Source organism: Gopherus evgoodei, chromosome 8 (genome assembly GCF_007399415.2).
Source record: "Gopherus evgoodei ecotype Sinaloan lineage chromosome 8, rGopEvg1_v1.p, whole genome shotgun sequence".
NCBI classification, from domain to species: domain Eukaryota; kingdom Metazoa; phylum Chordata; order Testudines; family Testudinidae; genus Gopherus; species Gopherus evgoodei.
In genome coordinates, this window is record NC_044329.1 from 42384111 (window position 1) to 42400990 (window position 16880).

Consider the following 16880-nt stretch of genomic DNA (forward strand, 5'->3'; position numbering starts at 1 on the left):
GAATAGAGTGGCTGCTTCTCCAACCCAGGGGGAACAGAGGATGAGGGGTTCAAAATTCAATAGTGCTTAAGGTTGAATTTTGAAACTGAAATGATCCTAGAGAAATCAGGGTGAGAAAGGTCCACGCAGCCCAAGCAAAGCTCGGGTTGCTAAAACGTTGCAGGAGGTTCTATGCATTTCTCCCCCAGGCACATGCTTATTTCTGTCTGTATTCCCCTTCCACCACCTCCTCCCCACCACAGTTCTGTCGTTGATGGTCCTGGGTTTCACAGAGTAAAAATTTTAAGGCCATTAGACCATGTAGTCTGACCTATATAACACAGGCCCTTGAATTCCACCCAGTTGCCTCTGTATTGAGCCCAGCAACATGTATTTAGCTAAAGCATCTTTCAGAAAGGGAGCCAGCCTGGATTTGAAACCATCAAGAGATGAAGAATTCACCATTTCTTTTCCTTGCTAGTTTGTTTCAATGGTTTATAACCTCACTGTCTTAAAATTTTGTGCTTTATTTCTATTTTAAACGTCTGGCTTTATCTTCCAGCCATTGGTTCTTGTTTTGCTTTTCTCTGCTAGATTAAAGAGTACCTTAGTACCCAGTATCTCAGTCTTCTTTTTGATAACTTTAAACAGACTGATCTCTTTAAGTCTGGCACTGTAAGGCATTTTGTTCAGCCCTTACATCATTTTATGGCTCTCTTCTGCATCCTTTCCAATTTTTCAACATCATTTTTAAAATGCATACACTGGAAATGGATGTAGTATTCCATATCAGTCTCACCAATGTCCTATACAGAGATAAAATTATCTTTCTGCTCTCTGCACTCACGTTTATATCTCCAAGGACTGTATTGGTCCTTTTGCCACAGCATTACACTGGGAGCTCATGTTCCACTATGACCCCTAAATCCTTGTCAGAGTCCCTGTCTTCCAGAATATGCTTCCTTCAGGGCTTTGGAGCAGAGCCCGGAGCTGGAGCTTGGAGCAGTGGAGCTGCAGGTTTTTGCCCGGAGCTGTAGCAGTCACTATTGGTGCGAGAGCAGAGAAATAAAAAAAATGTAATTGTTCCAAATCCCTTAGTCTGTAGGTCTGACCTGCGTTCCTCCCTCCTACATGTATAACTTTCTATTTGGCTGTATTAAAAAGCATTCTATTTGAATGGTCCCACCTTACTAAGTGATCCAGGTCGCTCTGTATAGCTACCTTGTCCTCATCATTATATGCTACTTTGTCAATCTCTGTGTAATCTTCAAATCTGATCAGTGGGTTCTTTTATATTTTCTTCCTGGTCTTTATAAAGATATTGAATAGTGTTGGGCCTAATACCTATCCCTGCAGAACTTCACTAGAAAAATTCCCTTCCAAGATGATCTGTCAGTTAGCCAGTTCTTAATCCTTTTAGTATGGCTTGATATTGTATAGTGCTCATTTAAAACCCAGAATGTTGTGACATACCAAGGTACAGTTCAGACCAATGAGTATCTGTCACCCCTGCCCTGTAACTTGGGGTGCCCTTTTCACTGCTTTGCTGCTGGAGCCAGCAACCTGGACTGCTCACAAACAGCCTGTAGTATGTAAGTCACTCCTCGCTATGTCTGTGTGTGCTGCAGCCAGCCAGCCACCCCTTGGTTCTTACCAGTCTTAAAGAATCCAGAGGGTGAGCCAAGCACATTCCCAGTCCCAGATCTTCCCCCAGAAACATATGTCTGTGCTGTCGAGCCATCTCCTGTACAGTGCAAATATACTGAGTCTGTTCTTTTGAAAAAATAATATGCACACAACTTGTTACCCCAAATGGTGTTCCTGGACATTTCAGCGAACACATTAAAACAAGTTTATTAACTATAGAGAAAAAGCTTGTAAGAGAGTACAAGTAATGAAGTGTAAAAGTCAGAATTGCTTACAAGAAAAATAAAGGTAGAATGCTATCTGGGTGCTCAGTTTAACTTTGCTTTGAATCTAATATAGTTTGTTTTCTCACCACATGCTTTCAGCACTCTTACTGACCAAACTCGCGGGTCAGGACCCTCCCCCAGAATCCAACAGCTGCCTCCTTTGTCTCTTCAGGTGCAGAGAAAGCAATAGGCAGGGAGAGAGAAAGGGATGCGTAGGATGTTTGTCCCAACTTTTTATAGTTTCAGTCCCCTCTTGAAAAACATTTCTAGCTGAGACCCAGAAGACAAAGAGTCTGTGTGGAAGGATATTCCCTGCTGAGCTTTTTTCCACCTTTGAACTTCTTTGTTTTCTCTCCCTGCTTGATTTACTACTTAAATCCAAATTAAGCCAAGCAGACATTCCTTTTTATTTAGGACAGACCTGACTTCTGCCTGGGCAAAGCTGTGTGATTTGGAACATGTGTTAGGATATGGCTGCACTACAGACCTTACAGCGGCACAGCTGTAATGCTGCAGCTGTGCCGCTGTAAGGTCTCCCATGTAGCCGCTCTATGCTAACGGGAGAGAGTTCTGTCATTGGCATAATTAAACCACCACCAATGAGCGGCAGTAGCTGTGTCAGCAGGAGACCGTCTCCGACCGACATACTGCTGTCCACATCGGCGCTTCTGTCAGTGAAATCTGTCGGTCACACCCCAACCGATAGAAGTTTTTCCTACAAAAGTGCTAGTATAGACATAGCCTTAATAACATCATACGGGAGAATCTTAGAACTTCATATACAATGTTGCCACACATTTTATCAGGACAGTACTGAACGGCAAATTGAGTTTTCAAATGATGCCTTACAGGGCATACTTTGTACAAAGATTATTACAATAGTGTATTGAGTGTGAACATAGGGGTGTATTCAGGGCCAACTCCAGGCACCAGGGCAGCAAGCAGGTGCTTGGGGCGGCCAGCAGAAAGGGGTGGGACGGCAAGTCCCTCAGTCCCTTTCAGAGGGAAGGACCTGCCGCCGAACTGCCCCCAAAGAATGAAGCGCCATTGCCATAGTATTTGCGTCTCAGATTTTTTTTAATTTTTTTTTTTTTTTTTGCCACTTGGGGCAGCAAAAACGCTGGAGCCAGCCCTGGGTGTGTTATATCATAGTGGAACTAAGTCAAACTCTTTCCATACAAAAAACAGTACATTAAATCTGTGCAGTTACCTCTATCAACCAAACTTGTTATCTCATCAAAGAATGAAATCAGATTTGCTTGACAAGATCCATTCTCCATAAACCACTTTGACTGGCCTTAATTGTGTTATCCTCCTTTAATTCTTTAGTCATTGAATCCCAGCTCAGCATTCCATTATTTTGTATGAGACTGATGTCAGACTAACTGGCCTATAGTTACCCAGATCCTCCCCCTTGCCCATTTTCAATATTGACACAACATTAGCACTCTTCCAGTCTTCTGGAGTTTCCCCAGTATTCTAAGATTTGTTAAAAAAAAAATCAGCAGACAACAGATCTCTTCAGCCTACCCTTTCAGGAATGTTGGTTGCAAGTTATCTGGGCCAGATGATTTAAAAATATCTGTCCTTAGTAGATGTAGTTTAATATCCTTTTTATTTACTAATGTACTGGAAAGTACTTTCTCATTCTAATGTTATGTGAGTGTGTCATTCTCCTTCTTTCCAAACACAGAACAGAAACATTTATTTAATGCTTCTGCCTTATCTGCATCATCATTAACAATTTTACCATCTCCATATAGTGACAGGCCTACACCATTGCTTGGATACTTTTGTACCTAATATACTTTAAACAATTCCTTCATACTGTCCATATGAAGTCCTGTCAACCATGGATTTTTTCCATCTTTAGCTTCCCTTATATTTCTGCACATCATAACTTTTGATTCATAATGATTGTCTATTTCCCCTTTTACCCATTTGTTATATATTGCTTTTTTATATCTAATTGCCGCCTTTATTTTGCCACTGAACCAGGATGGGTTAGCCAATGTTGTCCTTTTGGGATAGAAAATTGTAATGTTTAGAAATTAATGATGTTTTACTGTTGGCTGCAGGACACCTTCCAACATGTCTCCTAAACTAAAGGCCTCTCAAAACAACATAGTTTTTCTGTCCATACATTACAGATAGGAGTAGCCATCTGTCCTCTGGTTTATTTGATGGTCAGTAACAGACCCTCACCAGTACCTCTGCTTCCCGCATCTGGCCCTCTCATCTGCCCCCGTCCCAGTCTGCTCAGTTTGCTGCTCTGCCTTTGGGCTCTCAGCCGCTCCACTTTCCTACTCCCTGCATTGTCCTGAATGGAGAAGAGGTTGCAGATTTGCTGGAGCAGGTCACCTCATGCCGGAACCCAGCACTCAAGCCATTTCAGTGTGGGAACTCAGCCCAGTTACTCATCCTCATTTTCATTGCTCTAAGCCATTGGCTGAGTGGCGTTTTCAAGCCATATTTATAGGTCACCAGTAGGACCTCACATGTCACCTAGAAAGGAATCAGCAATCAGTGTGGCCGCTGGCACAAGGCAATGCTTAATTTGTAGGCAGGCATCTGCAACAGTTTGTGAATCCTCTTCAGGCACGTTGCCCTGCAGAGAGCAATACAGCAGTAGCACAGGGGCCTAGAAGCCCTGAGAAGGCTGGACTGGAACATTCTTGCCAAGCCAGGCAATAAAGAGTGCTCTTGGCAACAGCTGCAACTATGAAATCCAGGAACAGAGGGAGTAACGAGAGCAGGAAAATGCCCAGATGCCCTCTAGTTGCTTTTCTGAGTTCAAGGTCGGCTCTAGGCACCAGCGCTTCAAGCATGTGCTTGGGGCAGCACTTTCCAAGGGAGACTTCCAAGTGAGACTTCGTCTCCTTTTGCTTTTTTTTGCTTGGGGTGCAAAAAAATGGGAGCCGGCCCTAAGCGGCGGTGAGCTGTGGTGGGGGGGTGTGGGGAGGGCCGCTGGAAGTAACCTGGGGGTGGGAAGAGGAACCACTACCCCCCTCACTGTTCACCTCCGCTCCACTGCCCCCTACTCCCCTGAGCACGCCACTGCTCCGCTTCTCCCCACTCCCTCCCAGGCTTGCTGTGCGAATCAGCTGCTTTGCGCCAAGCCTGGGAGGGAGCGGGGAGAAGCAGAGCGGAGGTGAGCTGCGGTGGTGGGAGGCACGGGGAAGGCCACAGGAAGTAACCCGGGGAGGGGCAAAGGAACCGCTCCCCCCCCAGCTCACCTCCACCTCCTCCCTCAAGCACACCGCCACTCCGCTTCTCCCCCCTTCCTCCCATGCAAACCTGGGAGGGAGGAGTAGGAGGGGAAATGCAGCATGGCTGGGGGAGGAGGCGGGGAAGGGGTTGGAATGGGACGGGGAAGGGGCGGAGTTGGGGCGGGGCCGGGGGGACGTGAGAAAATTTTTTTGCTTGGGGCAGCAAAAAACTTAGAGCCGGTCCTGGCTGAGATAATTTCTGCAATCCTTGCCCTTCCAGCATCTCGGCTAAGCTTTATCCACAGCACCAGAGACTGTCCAAGTCATGGCTCCATCCCAGATCTATCTTCTCTGCATTCCTTCCCACCCTCACACTGGGCTCCCCTCACTGTCCCTAATTGCCGCGGCCTCTGCCACTGCCCACATTGCTGCTGCTTGCCCTGTTTCCCACCCAGTACCTCTCAGGGAGCGCACCAAGCGGTGTCACCTAAAGGGAGGGAAGTGAATAACAGAGCTGTAGTTAGTGCTGTGGAGGCAGGAGCAGCCAAGAAGCAGCACTGAATTCCCTCTGCCAGCTTGGCGAGAATACAGAAGGAGAATTGGTGAATAGTGGCATTAAAGTTTTTAAAGCTCTGATCCCTACGGCTGTAGCCATGAGCCTCCTGAGATGTCAGTGTCAGGTGTGGCGCACCAGCTGCTGGTGGTGCTTCCTGATGCATCCTGTGACATGGGCATCAGGAGACATGGATGAGAATGGTGGATTGGAGCTGTGCTGAGTACAGAGAAAATGGCAGGGTTAGGAAGGAGTGAGGTTATGTTTCATTCTCATGGCCTACTGCTGGCTCCCTGGGAGCTGGCTTAAGGGGTGTCGAGACCCCACAGCTGCCAGCTCTGTCCCTGTACCTGCAGTAGCAAGCCTCCAGAGAAACTGAGCTGGCAGCTGCTCTCCTGACACAGCGTGGGAGTCCCCTTAACTGATGCTAAGTTTCCCACATAGTACATCATACAGGCATTCAACTGGCAGGTCAATTTTCATGCCATGCTGCTCTGGCAGAAAGGTCATTTTGAGGAGGCTGCTTCTCAGGAACCTCTGTGCAAATGCCCCCAGATTTGTTCTCTTCAGTCTATTCCTGGTCCTTACCTGACATTCACATTTTCAAGTCAGTACATGTACTCTGCATGTACATTTTACAACAGGCTGATAAACAGAGCCAGGTCATTGTTGGATGTGTACGGATGGGAGTGCCTTATCCTGGGAACCACCTGACCTAATGACCTTGTGTTTGTGCCGTAACCCCTGGTCTGAAGTTAGTTTCAGGCTGATCTGTAAAACTGAGAGCACTAATGAACATAAGCAGTGGCTTCCTGTCTCCACTCCGGATTGTTGCATGCAGAAGCTCAGTACACCACTGGGAGAACCAGAATGGGACGTCTCTACACTGCAGTAAACCACCCAGGTCTGGCCTGTGTCAGCTGTCTCGGAATTATAGTAGCTCAGTTTAGTGCTGGGAGAACCAGAATGAAAGTGCAGTAACTTGAAATATTCGTTTACCAGACTGGTTCTTGGTGCTGGACACTAATTTGGATCAGGAAGTCCTACTGTACTAGTTTTATGTGGCTCATGGCCATAGTTTTTTCCCCAGGTCTTTGTCAAAAGCCTCATAACCTGAAAATTTTAAAAGCAGGTCAGGGAGGGTGAGGTCCTGTATTTCCTGAGCCCCTGCATCGATGGACCTCAGATTTGCACTGCAAACCCACCCTCAGGTCTCAAATCAGACTTTGTCTGTCTTGCATTGTAGAGCGCTTTGAAAGTTCAGGTCTAAATAGAAAACTCTGGTTGACTTAACTGTGGTCTAGAGAGCTCATATCTCACCTAGTTTTGCAGGGAAAGGAGTTTTACGTTATTGTTTGTTTTCCAGTTATTTTCTCTCAGCCGCCTGGCAGAGCAGATGGGGTCGAGATGGTTGGGAGCAAGGGAATGCGCAGAGACCCTTCTTGAACCTGCAGCCTCACTACACAGTCCTCGATGCCTTCACCTGGGTAAGGGACAGTCTCCTCTGGTGGTGGAGGAGGGGGCTGCAACCAATGCATGCCTCTATAAAAGGACTGTGGCCAAGGCACCTGTGAAGAGGGAGTTGGCAGAGCTGCAGCTGGGGGTTGAAGGGAACTGTGATCAAGATAGCTCCTGCAGGGATGTGGGTAGTTGGAGGGAAGAAGCTGTGGCTAGATGGGTAGCTGTGGAACTGTGACCCAGATGCCCTGCAGAGGTGTGTGGGGTGGACACCCTGTGGGAATGGTGTGGCCAGCTGAGTTGGATGGGGAGCAACAGATGGAATGCTTTCGGGAGTGAGGTGGGGAGCTCAGCCTGAGATGCCCTGAGGGAATGGGGTAGGGGAGTCAGGGATGTCTGGGGAGCTGTGGACGGGATGCATATGGCACTGTGGAGGGAAGTTGCAGCTGGGATGCTGTGTAGGTGGGAAGTGTCACGGAGTCCCCGGGCGATGGTTAGGAACTGCTCCCCACAAAGCCAGTCAGGACTTTGGGGAGCCTCCTCTCCCTTGGAGAAGACTGTCTTCAGGGTAAGAAGCTTACACTGCTTCACCTTCCTGGGTCTGATCTTGGAGCATTCATCATATGCCCTTCTGTGCGCTTCCCACAGCGAGTCTGCCCAGGGGGTCCTGGGGAAGCCAGAGGGTCCTGCATGCACCCGCACTTCGCAGTCAGACGTGACTCTCAGCCAGCCAGTAAAACAGAGGTTTATTAGATGACAGGAACACAGTCTAAAACAGTCTAAAACAGAGCTTGTAGGTACAGAGAATGGGACCCCTCAGATGGGTCCATTCTGGGGCCCAGCAAGCCAGACAACCCTGTCTGCCCTCACTTCCCGTCCCCAGCCAGCTCCCAACTGAAAAAACCGCCTCCAGCCCCTCCTTTCTGGCCTTTTTCTCTTTCCCAGGCCAGGAGGTCACCTGATCTTTGTTCACTTTTAGCTATTCCCTTGCAAGGGGAAGGGCCCCAGCCATTTGTTGCCAGGATACAGAGTGTCTGCCATTTATGCACACTGGAGACTTAAGAAATGTATAGGGAAAACTGAGGCACTCACACAGGATTCAGAGGAAACATTAAGAACAGTCCCAATTCATCACAGGGAGCTGTGGGCAGGATGCTCTGCTGTGTCTGGGCACCCAATGGAAAGGAATTGCTGTGTGCTGGTGGAAGGGTGGTTGTTTTCTCTGATGTATCTTTTCCTTCCTTTAGGGTGCACTAGCTGTGCTGTTCTGCAGTTGGCCAGGCAGATCCCATGGTTGAGCCCCGTGCCAGGCAGGAAGAGAGGACAGCATCCCGAGTGGGTGGGTTCCTCCAGCTGCAGGCAGGAAGAGAGGACAGGCATCCCCGAGTGGGTGGGTTCCTCTCTTCTCTGCTGCCTCATCAGCACTCAGGTCAGTTCTGCCTCCTGCAGGAGAACAGGGGCCCAGGGTGACTGTAAGTTGAGGGTCTCTGCTGTGGAAGTGCTTGAGGGTACAAGGAGGGCTGTGCTCCCTGGGCAGAAGGCATCTGTCAGTCTGAAATTGGGAGCCAGCAGGTGTGAAGTACTCTGAGCCTGGGGGTCATGTCGCTGGGAAACATCCTATCCTTTCATCCTGGCTTGGGCACCTTCTGGGTTGAGACACATAGCAGGTTCCTTGTGTTCCCTGCCCATGACTCTGGAATTCTCTCTTCTTCTGCCCTTTGGCCTCATGCTCAGAGTGGGAAAGCTCTGAGCAAATGCTCAGGGCCCCAGGGACTGCCAAACTTGGAGGGGCGACCCCAGGCATGTCTCACAGGTGACATCCTGCATGACTTTCAGGTGTTGGGGCTTGTCTTCTGTGTTTCAGTGCCAGCTGCAGGTTCATCCAATTGCCACAGTAACCAGAAGGTGCCCTGCTTCCTGCTGGGAGGGATTCCAGATGCTGCACCAGAGAATCCATCCTCTGGCATCCCCTCAGGGCAAGGAAAGCACCAGCTCTGCCCAGAAACAGGTACCAGACCAGGGTGTATGGGGCAGGGTACCCAAGGCAGGGATTTTTGGGAATCTCAAGGAGCCCAAGGTGTCTCCTGGAGGTGGGGAAGGAGCCTATGGTGCAACTGAGGATGGGCTTGATTGCCTTGGCACTTGGAACTCTATGTCCAGTTTAGTGTCCTTGCTTCAGAAGGGGTGTTGACTTGGAAAGAGTCCAGGAAAGAGCCTCAAGAGCAATTAGAAACCTGCCTCACAGTCAGAATTGTAGGGAGTCCCATCTCTCTGGCTCAGGGGTTCTCAAACTGGGGGTTGGGACCCCTCAGGGGGTCACAACGTCATTACAAGGGGGGTCGCGAGCTGTCAACCTCCACCTCAAACCCCGCTTGCCTCCAGCATTTATAATGGTGTTAATATATTAAAAAGGGTGTTTAATTTACTACAGGGATCACACTCAGAGGCTTGATACATGAAAGGGGTCACCAGTAAAAAGTAAAAAAAAAGACCCACTGCTTTACCTTATCCCAGGTTTTGAGGTAACTTTGATCATGAGCAGCCTGTCAGTTTGCTGTGGGAGGGTTGAACCTGCAAAGAGCTGCATCCCCTGATGGTTTGCTGTAGGGGGTGGTAAAAGTGGTGTGTGTTGGAGGGTTACCTACCAGTAAGCCATCACTGGGTCTTATCGTTGTAGCCATGTCAGTCCCAGGATATTAGAGAGACAAGATGGGTGAGATAATATATTTTACTGGACCCACTTCTGCTGGTGAGAGAGACAAGCTTTCGAGCCACGGAGCTCTTCCTCGGGTCTTTAAAAGGAACTCCTAGTGTCACAGCAAAATAGTATATCAACAGATTGTTTAGAAAGAAAGCAATCTGATGTGGTTCAACAAGGACAAGTGCAGAGTCCTGCACTTAGGAAGGAAGAATCCCATGCACCGCTACAGGCTGGGGACCAGCTGGCTAAGCAGCAGTTCTGCAGAAAAGGACCTGGGGATTACAGTGGACGAGAAGCTGGATATGAGTCAGCAGTGTGCCCTTGTTGCCAAGAAGGCCAACGGCATATTGGGCTGTATTAGTAGGAGCATTGCCAGCAGATTGAGGGAAGTGATTATTCCCTTCTATTAGGCACTGTTGAGGCCACACCTGGAGTACTGCGTCCAGTTTTGGTCCCCCACTACAGAAGGGATGTGGACAAATTGGAGAGAGTCCAGCGGAAAGCAATGAAAATGATTAGGGGGCTGGGGCACATCACTTACAAGGAGAGGCTGAGGGAACTGGGCTTATTTAGTCCGCAGGAGAGAAGAGTGAGGGGGGATTTGATAGCAGCCTTCAACTACCTGAAGGGGGATTCCAAAGAGGATGGATCTAGACTGTTCTCAGTGGTGGCAGATGACAGAACAAGAACAAGTTGCAGTGAGAGAGGTCTAGGTTGGATATTAGGAAACACTATTCATTAGGAGGGTGGTGAAGCACTGGAATGGGTTACCAAGGGAAGGGGTGGAATCTCCTTCCTTGGAGGTTTTTAAGGCCCGGCTTGACAAAGCCCTGACTGGGATGATTTAGTTGGGATTAGTCCTGCTTTGAGCAGGGGATTGGACTAGATGACCTCCTGAAGTCTCTTCCAACCCTAATATTTATGATTCTATGATTAGCATAAGTCGTTAACACACTTTATGTTAAACCATTCAAGGTGAAGTGGCTCATTAACCCCCCTGTACTCATAAGACAAAAAGAGGGTGTTAGTGGGTTACAAATTGTTGTAATAAGCTATAAATCCAGATGACCCATCATGGCAGTTTCTCCATTCGGAGAGCTGATGTCACTAAGAAGTGGAGGATTCATAGATTCCAAGGCCAGAAGGGACCATTGCGATCATCTAGTGTAGTGGTGGGCAACCTGCACCCTGCAGGCCCGCACACATCCCATCAGGCAATCTGCTGACAGGCCACAAGACAGTTTGTTTACATTGACCATCCGCAGGCACGGCTGCCTACAGCTGCCAGTGTCCATAGTTCACCATTCCTGGTCAATGGAGCTGCGGGAAGCAGCAGCCAGCATGTCCCTGCAGTCCGCACCGCTTCCTGCAGCTCCCATTGGCCAGGAACGGTGACCCGCGGCTACTGGGATCTGCGGACGACCATGCCTATGGACGGTCAGTGTAAACAAACTGTCTCACGGCCCACCAGCGGATTACTCTGACGAGCCGCAAATTGCCCACTACTTATCTAGTCTGACCCCCCTATATAACACAAGCCAGAGACTTTCCCAAAACAATTCCAGCTGGAACTAGAGCATATGTTCCAGTTCCTGGTGTCAGTGAGTGTGAGGCTGTGTCTGTGAGTGTCCTGGAGCAGCAGTGCATCGAGGAGGATGCTGTTGACATAGTCCAGAATGCTGCTACAGGAAGGTTTTCACTGAATGGCTAGCTACCTGTTCAGTACATATTCTCACTGCAGCCTCTGCCTTATTTGCTGCTTCCATCTAAACCCCACACTGAACACAGCAGAATTCATTGCTTCCTGGCACTTGTCACTCCAGTGTTTGAACACTTTACACTCCAGTTTGTATTCACAATGCCTGTAAGGCGGTCAGGGGTTATTATATCTGCTTTACAGATGAGGCACAGGAAGATAAAAGTCAAAAGTGTTCATTAATTTGGATGCCTATTTTTAGAGTACACAGCATTACATAGCACTTTATGTGTTCAAAGCACAGCTCCTGTTGAGTTCAGTTACAGCTGTGAGTACTCAGAGCTTCTGCAAATCAGACCCAAGGGCTCAGGTTGGGCACCCAGGAAATGAGGAACACACAATGAGTGTGAAAGTTTGGTTGCAGAGATTTGCCTGGTATCCAGTAAGAACTCAGTTGCAGAACAGGGATAGGATCCAGTTCTCCAGAGTGGAGTGGAGTGGAAGAGGGAGGAAGAAGGGTTGCAGGATTACTGGTCTGTCTCAGGCCCATGCCTTACTCTGATCTCTCCTTGCAGAGGAGCATTCATTCCCTGAGAGCTGCAGCACCAGCCTGGGGCCAGCCTACTGCAGTGTACAGGTACAGTCTCTTTGTTTCTCTGTGGGTCTTTGGCATTAGGAGGAGCTTGTCCCAAATCACATAGTCAGTGCTCTTTCCAGTACAGCCTGGCTGATGCACCATATCCCTGGAGAGTCTTAGCCACAGAGCAGGAGTCATAGCTATGGCACTTCTGCCCCCTTTCCACAGATTGTGTGTAGTGGCATCCTGCAGATTGTGTGTAGTGGCATCCTTCCCTAGGAGGGATGCCACTAGTGTTGTGGGAACGTGCCACCAATAGGGCCCAGTCAGGATCAGGACCTAAGCTGCACAGCCGCCCTGCAGACTATCAAGGGCCATGCAGGTGCTCAGCCAGGGGCCTGGAGAAGAGTGAGGTAGGGGGCATGCAGGGCTGCGGCAGGGAGAAGCACCTCTCCCATGGCCCAGCCCCAGAGCTGTCACAGTGGGGAAAGGCACCTCTCCCCATAGCAGCCTGTACCCCCAAGCCCCACAACCCTGGCCTCACCTCAGAGCCCCCAATCGGAGCCCTCACCCCCCTGCACTGAACTCTCTGATCCAGCCCTGAGCCCCCTCCCACACCTCAAACCCCAAATCCCCGGTCCCACCCCAGAGCCTGCACCCCAACCCTTTGCCCCAGCCCTGAGCCCCTCCCACACTGAACCACTCAGCCCCACCTCTGCTGCACATCACCTCCATATTGGTGCACATAACAAAATTCATTCCACACATGGATGTAAAAAATTAGAGGGAACATTGATCAGGACGCCATTGTACATACATATCACACAAAGTGCACTCAAATAACATTAAGGTTGCAAACTCAAGCACAGAAAATTAGGAAATATCAGAATCAAGACTGCCTTAGTTCAAGACCTCTTCCTGTATCTGTATTATTGTATGGTCTTTAATTACATACTTCTGCACTATTTTTTCCTTCCCCTGTGGCTGAGCTGGCTCTGCAGGGCCCTGAGGGATTGACCCAACTCCCTGTTCTGTTGCTGGGCTAGTTCTACAGGTCCCACAGGGATGGACCCAGCTCCCTGTTCCATGGCTGGGCTGGCTCTGTAGGGCTTGCAGGAGTGAAAAGATCCCTATATTTCTGTTTGCTGAGGGTTGCTCTGACTGACAAGTGGAAAGCAAACCTGCTGGATGAGAAGGGCCTCTCCATCCTTCCTCTCCTGATTAGAACTGCATTGTAAATAGTAGCATGGAGCTAATCTGAAATTAGCTGAAGTGTGCACTGCTGCCACTTGGTGGCACCAGACTGTATTATAGATACTAGGAATCAATTACTCTGAGCCTGAGTCCCTCCCACTCCTGACTAAGGCAAATTAGGAGATACTGCTAATTAGCAGGGATGTTAGGAAAAAGCCTTAAACAAGGACAATGGGGAAGGATTTATTTAGCTGACAGGCTATTTAAGTTTGAATGATTTAGAGTACCAGGAAATGGGCTGTTCCATGTTTGCTGTAGGGAGATGCTGCCTATGCTGCTGAACTTGATCTGGGAAGGGGAGGAGCGGGTAGTATTTTTGTATGGGAGAGTTACTGACTGCCTTTTCAGGGCTCTCCTGGATTCTGGAGCTGCTGCTGAGTAAGAGGGGGCACAGCGCTCTCTTGGCCTGAGGGGTCTGCCCTGGGTTGGAGAATGGTCTAGATGGCACTGCGCTGGGGGAACATCTATGCTGCTAGCCCGGTCTGAGGAGCCTGCATGGAACCCAGGAAATGTTGAGCTGCAACCTCTGGCTTGCAGGGGCTATTTGGGTGGGCTAGGAGAGTGTTGAGGTGGCTTACCTGGCCTGAGGATCCTGTTTCAGGTTGGGGATGCTTTGATCCAGCTCCCTGGCCTGAGGGTGCTGAGAAGGGTGGGGGTGTTGAGACAGCTCCTTGGCCTGATGGGGCTGGTGGGGAGGTTTTTGTCACCTCTTAAAGCACAAACGCCATGACACTCTAGTTTGGTATAATGTGGCCCTAATGTGAGGGAGGTGCTCTGGCAGCCATGACATGAGCTGTCATGAGACTTAGGGGGGTTGCTAACACTCCTCTTCTCTCCTAGGGGCTGTCATTTTCCACTCTACAGGGGAAGCCAGCACAGCAGGAACGCCTGGAGGAAGCAGCTACCCAGCTGCAGCAGGTGTTCCGGGTCAGCGTTTCCATTGCGCTCAATATCCTTGGTAACGTGGACCAGGCTTCATTGTGTCCTAAACTGCAGATAGCAGGAATAGAGACAGAGACACCCACACACCCTCTCCTTTTTGGAGGATTTCAAATGGGAAGCCTCTTGCTATTCTAGTCTATGGAATCTGCAGCACTAGTAATGGTTCCCAGGTGTTGTTTGTGTGAGTTGTCTGTTGTCACGGTCCCATTACCTGTCCAGAGGGTGGGGTTCCTGCAACCATTGTCAGGCTTTTCAGATTCTTCTGTACCACCTCTTACTGGCATTCACCCTGCTTTGCAATGAACTCTGGGAAATGAAATGACAGGGAACCTGGAGCATTGGAGAGGCTGGTGATGAGGCCAGAGAATCCCTCCCCCAACATAGGGTCGGGTCATTGGTCCCTCCCACCTCCTAAACTGTATGGCTTGAGGTGGGGCGGGGCCAAGAGTTAGCAAACTTGGCAGGGTGCAGTGAGGCCAGCTGCCATGGGTGGGGCATGATGAGCTCCATGACCCTGTCCTGCCTGCTGCCTTTGTGCTGCTTTGCTGAACATGCACTGTTCCCTCCCCAGGGATTGAGAGTGTGAGTGATGGCCACTACAGGGCAGCCTATTCCTGCTTCAAGCTGGCAGCAGATCGGGGCTACAGCAAAGCCCAGTTTAACGTGGGCCTGTGTTATGAGCATGGCAGAGGCACGGAGAAAGACCTGGCAAAGGTACCTGGTGGCATGCAGAGCCATACACACACACACATCCCTGTACTACCAGGAGGCTGGGGGAGCGCTATTAGCCTTGTTCCACACAGCATGAGTAGGAGCAGTGATTGGGAGGGAGCGCCTGTGAGACACTTTGCTCCAAAGTCCCTTGCCTCAGGGAGCAAGGTGCTGATCCTATGTATGCCCTAGTGTGCATCGGTGAATGCCTGTCAGTGCAGGGGCACCCTGCAACACTTGGGTGTGTGTGGGGGCCCTCAGAAATCCTGGGGTAGGAAGTAGATCCCTGTACGGGACTATTTTTTTAATCCCACTGTTCAGAGCCGCAGTACCCACTCCCACCCACTCTCATATTATTTCTTGAATTTGTATCCCACTCCTGCTATTATACCAGTGGATCCTGTGGGACCCGTGGAATTCCAGTCCCTCTGCAGGACTCTAAAATTGTCCCAGCAATGGCTGGATGTGCTGCTGTCAGCAGATGTTTCCCCACTGGCACCCACCCACTCCCTACATCCTCTTGCAATGGAATGGGGACCATCCAACCAGCCCAAATCGCCCATACAGAAAGCTTAGAGTCCTCATGCACGCCTGTGAAGGGATGAGCAGCCCCTGTGTCTTCCCATCCCCATGCAAAGGGATTAGAAACTTCTATCCCTCCATGCAAATGGCTGAAGAGCCACTGTATTATCATGTTAAGGGGATGGAAGGCCCTCACGCCCTGCCATCTCCAGACATAGGTTGGCAATGGGGGCTCTCCCTTACTTCTGTACTGCTGCACTTCAGAGCTGGTAGCCAGAGAGCAGCCACTGCTGGCTGGGGTGTTTATGTTTGTGGTGATGGAGGACTGTTTTTTTAATCCTGCCCATCCCGCCCTGCAGTACCCACTACCACCCGCTCCCGCATTGTTCTTTGAATTTTTATCCCACTCCTGCTATTATGGCAGCGTGTCCTACAGGACCTGCAGGATTCCCGTCCTGTTGCAGGGCTCTAGTGGGAGGTATTGTACACATAAACGCAAAATATTCATTATTCCAGCCAGGAAACTCCTAGGAGGGAAGGTTAGGGCTGCAGAGTCAAACACCTTCCCATTGGGAAATGCTAAAGCTAAGGCTGCATGTGTGCCAGTGTAGGCTTTAATGGCATGGGTGCCTTGGGAAGACTGCCCCTCATGGGAGAAGACTGGGCTCCTTTGCAGCCCTGTCTTTTTCAAACATACCTTCCCAGGCCCTGTTCCATACACTGATGTATGCAGCATTAGTAGTGGCTGGGAGAGTACTGGGGAATCCTGTTACCATATGGTACATATGTAAAACACCACCACATGTGCAGGAACCATGTCCTGCCTGGACCACCTCCCAGCAGCTTTGTGTAGGTGCACTGAGATCCACATCTTGAACCTAGGGAAGCATTGTTCATAGGAGTGCCCCTGCTGTGGCTATTTTGTGCCACTCAGCTGGTGCAAAGGAACTGCAAAACCAGCTTAGTTGGGCATTGTGTCAGTCCCAAAGCATAGAAGAATCTTTGGTGTAGCTGGCCCTATGCCACCCCCGATGGAATAGGAGTTGTGGCTAGGAAAAGAGGGAATGGGTACAGTCCCCAGCTGCCAATCATCTCACATCCCTACTTTCACTCTCCTACATGAGCAGTTGCTGCAGCTAGCACAGAGCTGTAATGTGATGGCATTTGGATGGCAGGATGGGTATGATTGTGTACAGGGCAGTGGTGCAGGCATGTGCTTGTGTGCTTGGGGTTGGGTTGTTCTTGAGGGATAGTGCACACTTGGGGAGAGGCTGCATGTCTCCCATAGTCCGTTCTCTCCCTGACGATCATACCTGAGAAGCAGAGTCTCACCCGAATAGTCTTATGTTTCATAGAATCATAGAA

The 16880-nt window shown here is 49.6% G+C and overlaps 1 protein-coding gene across 1 annotated transcript in view; it reads left to right on the forward strand.

Annotated features, from left to right (window-relative positions):
- The window catches only part of LOC115656830 (DAP3-binding cell death enhancer 1-like), a 35582-nt gene that overhangs the window by 3676 nt on the left and 15026 nt on the right, over nt 1-16880 (forward strand). The window contains 8 exon segments of the mRNA XM_030573984.1: nt 7021-7141; nt 8360-8372; nt 8375-8423; nt 8471-8541; nt 8977-9120; nt 12085-12146; nt 14181-14298; nt 14854-14996. Coding sequence (XP_030429844.1) covers nt 7021-7141; nt 8360-8372; nt 8375-8423; nt 8471-8541; nt 8977-9120; nt 12085-12146; nt 14181-14298; nt 14854-14996 — 721 coding nt within the window.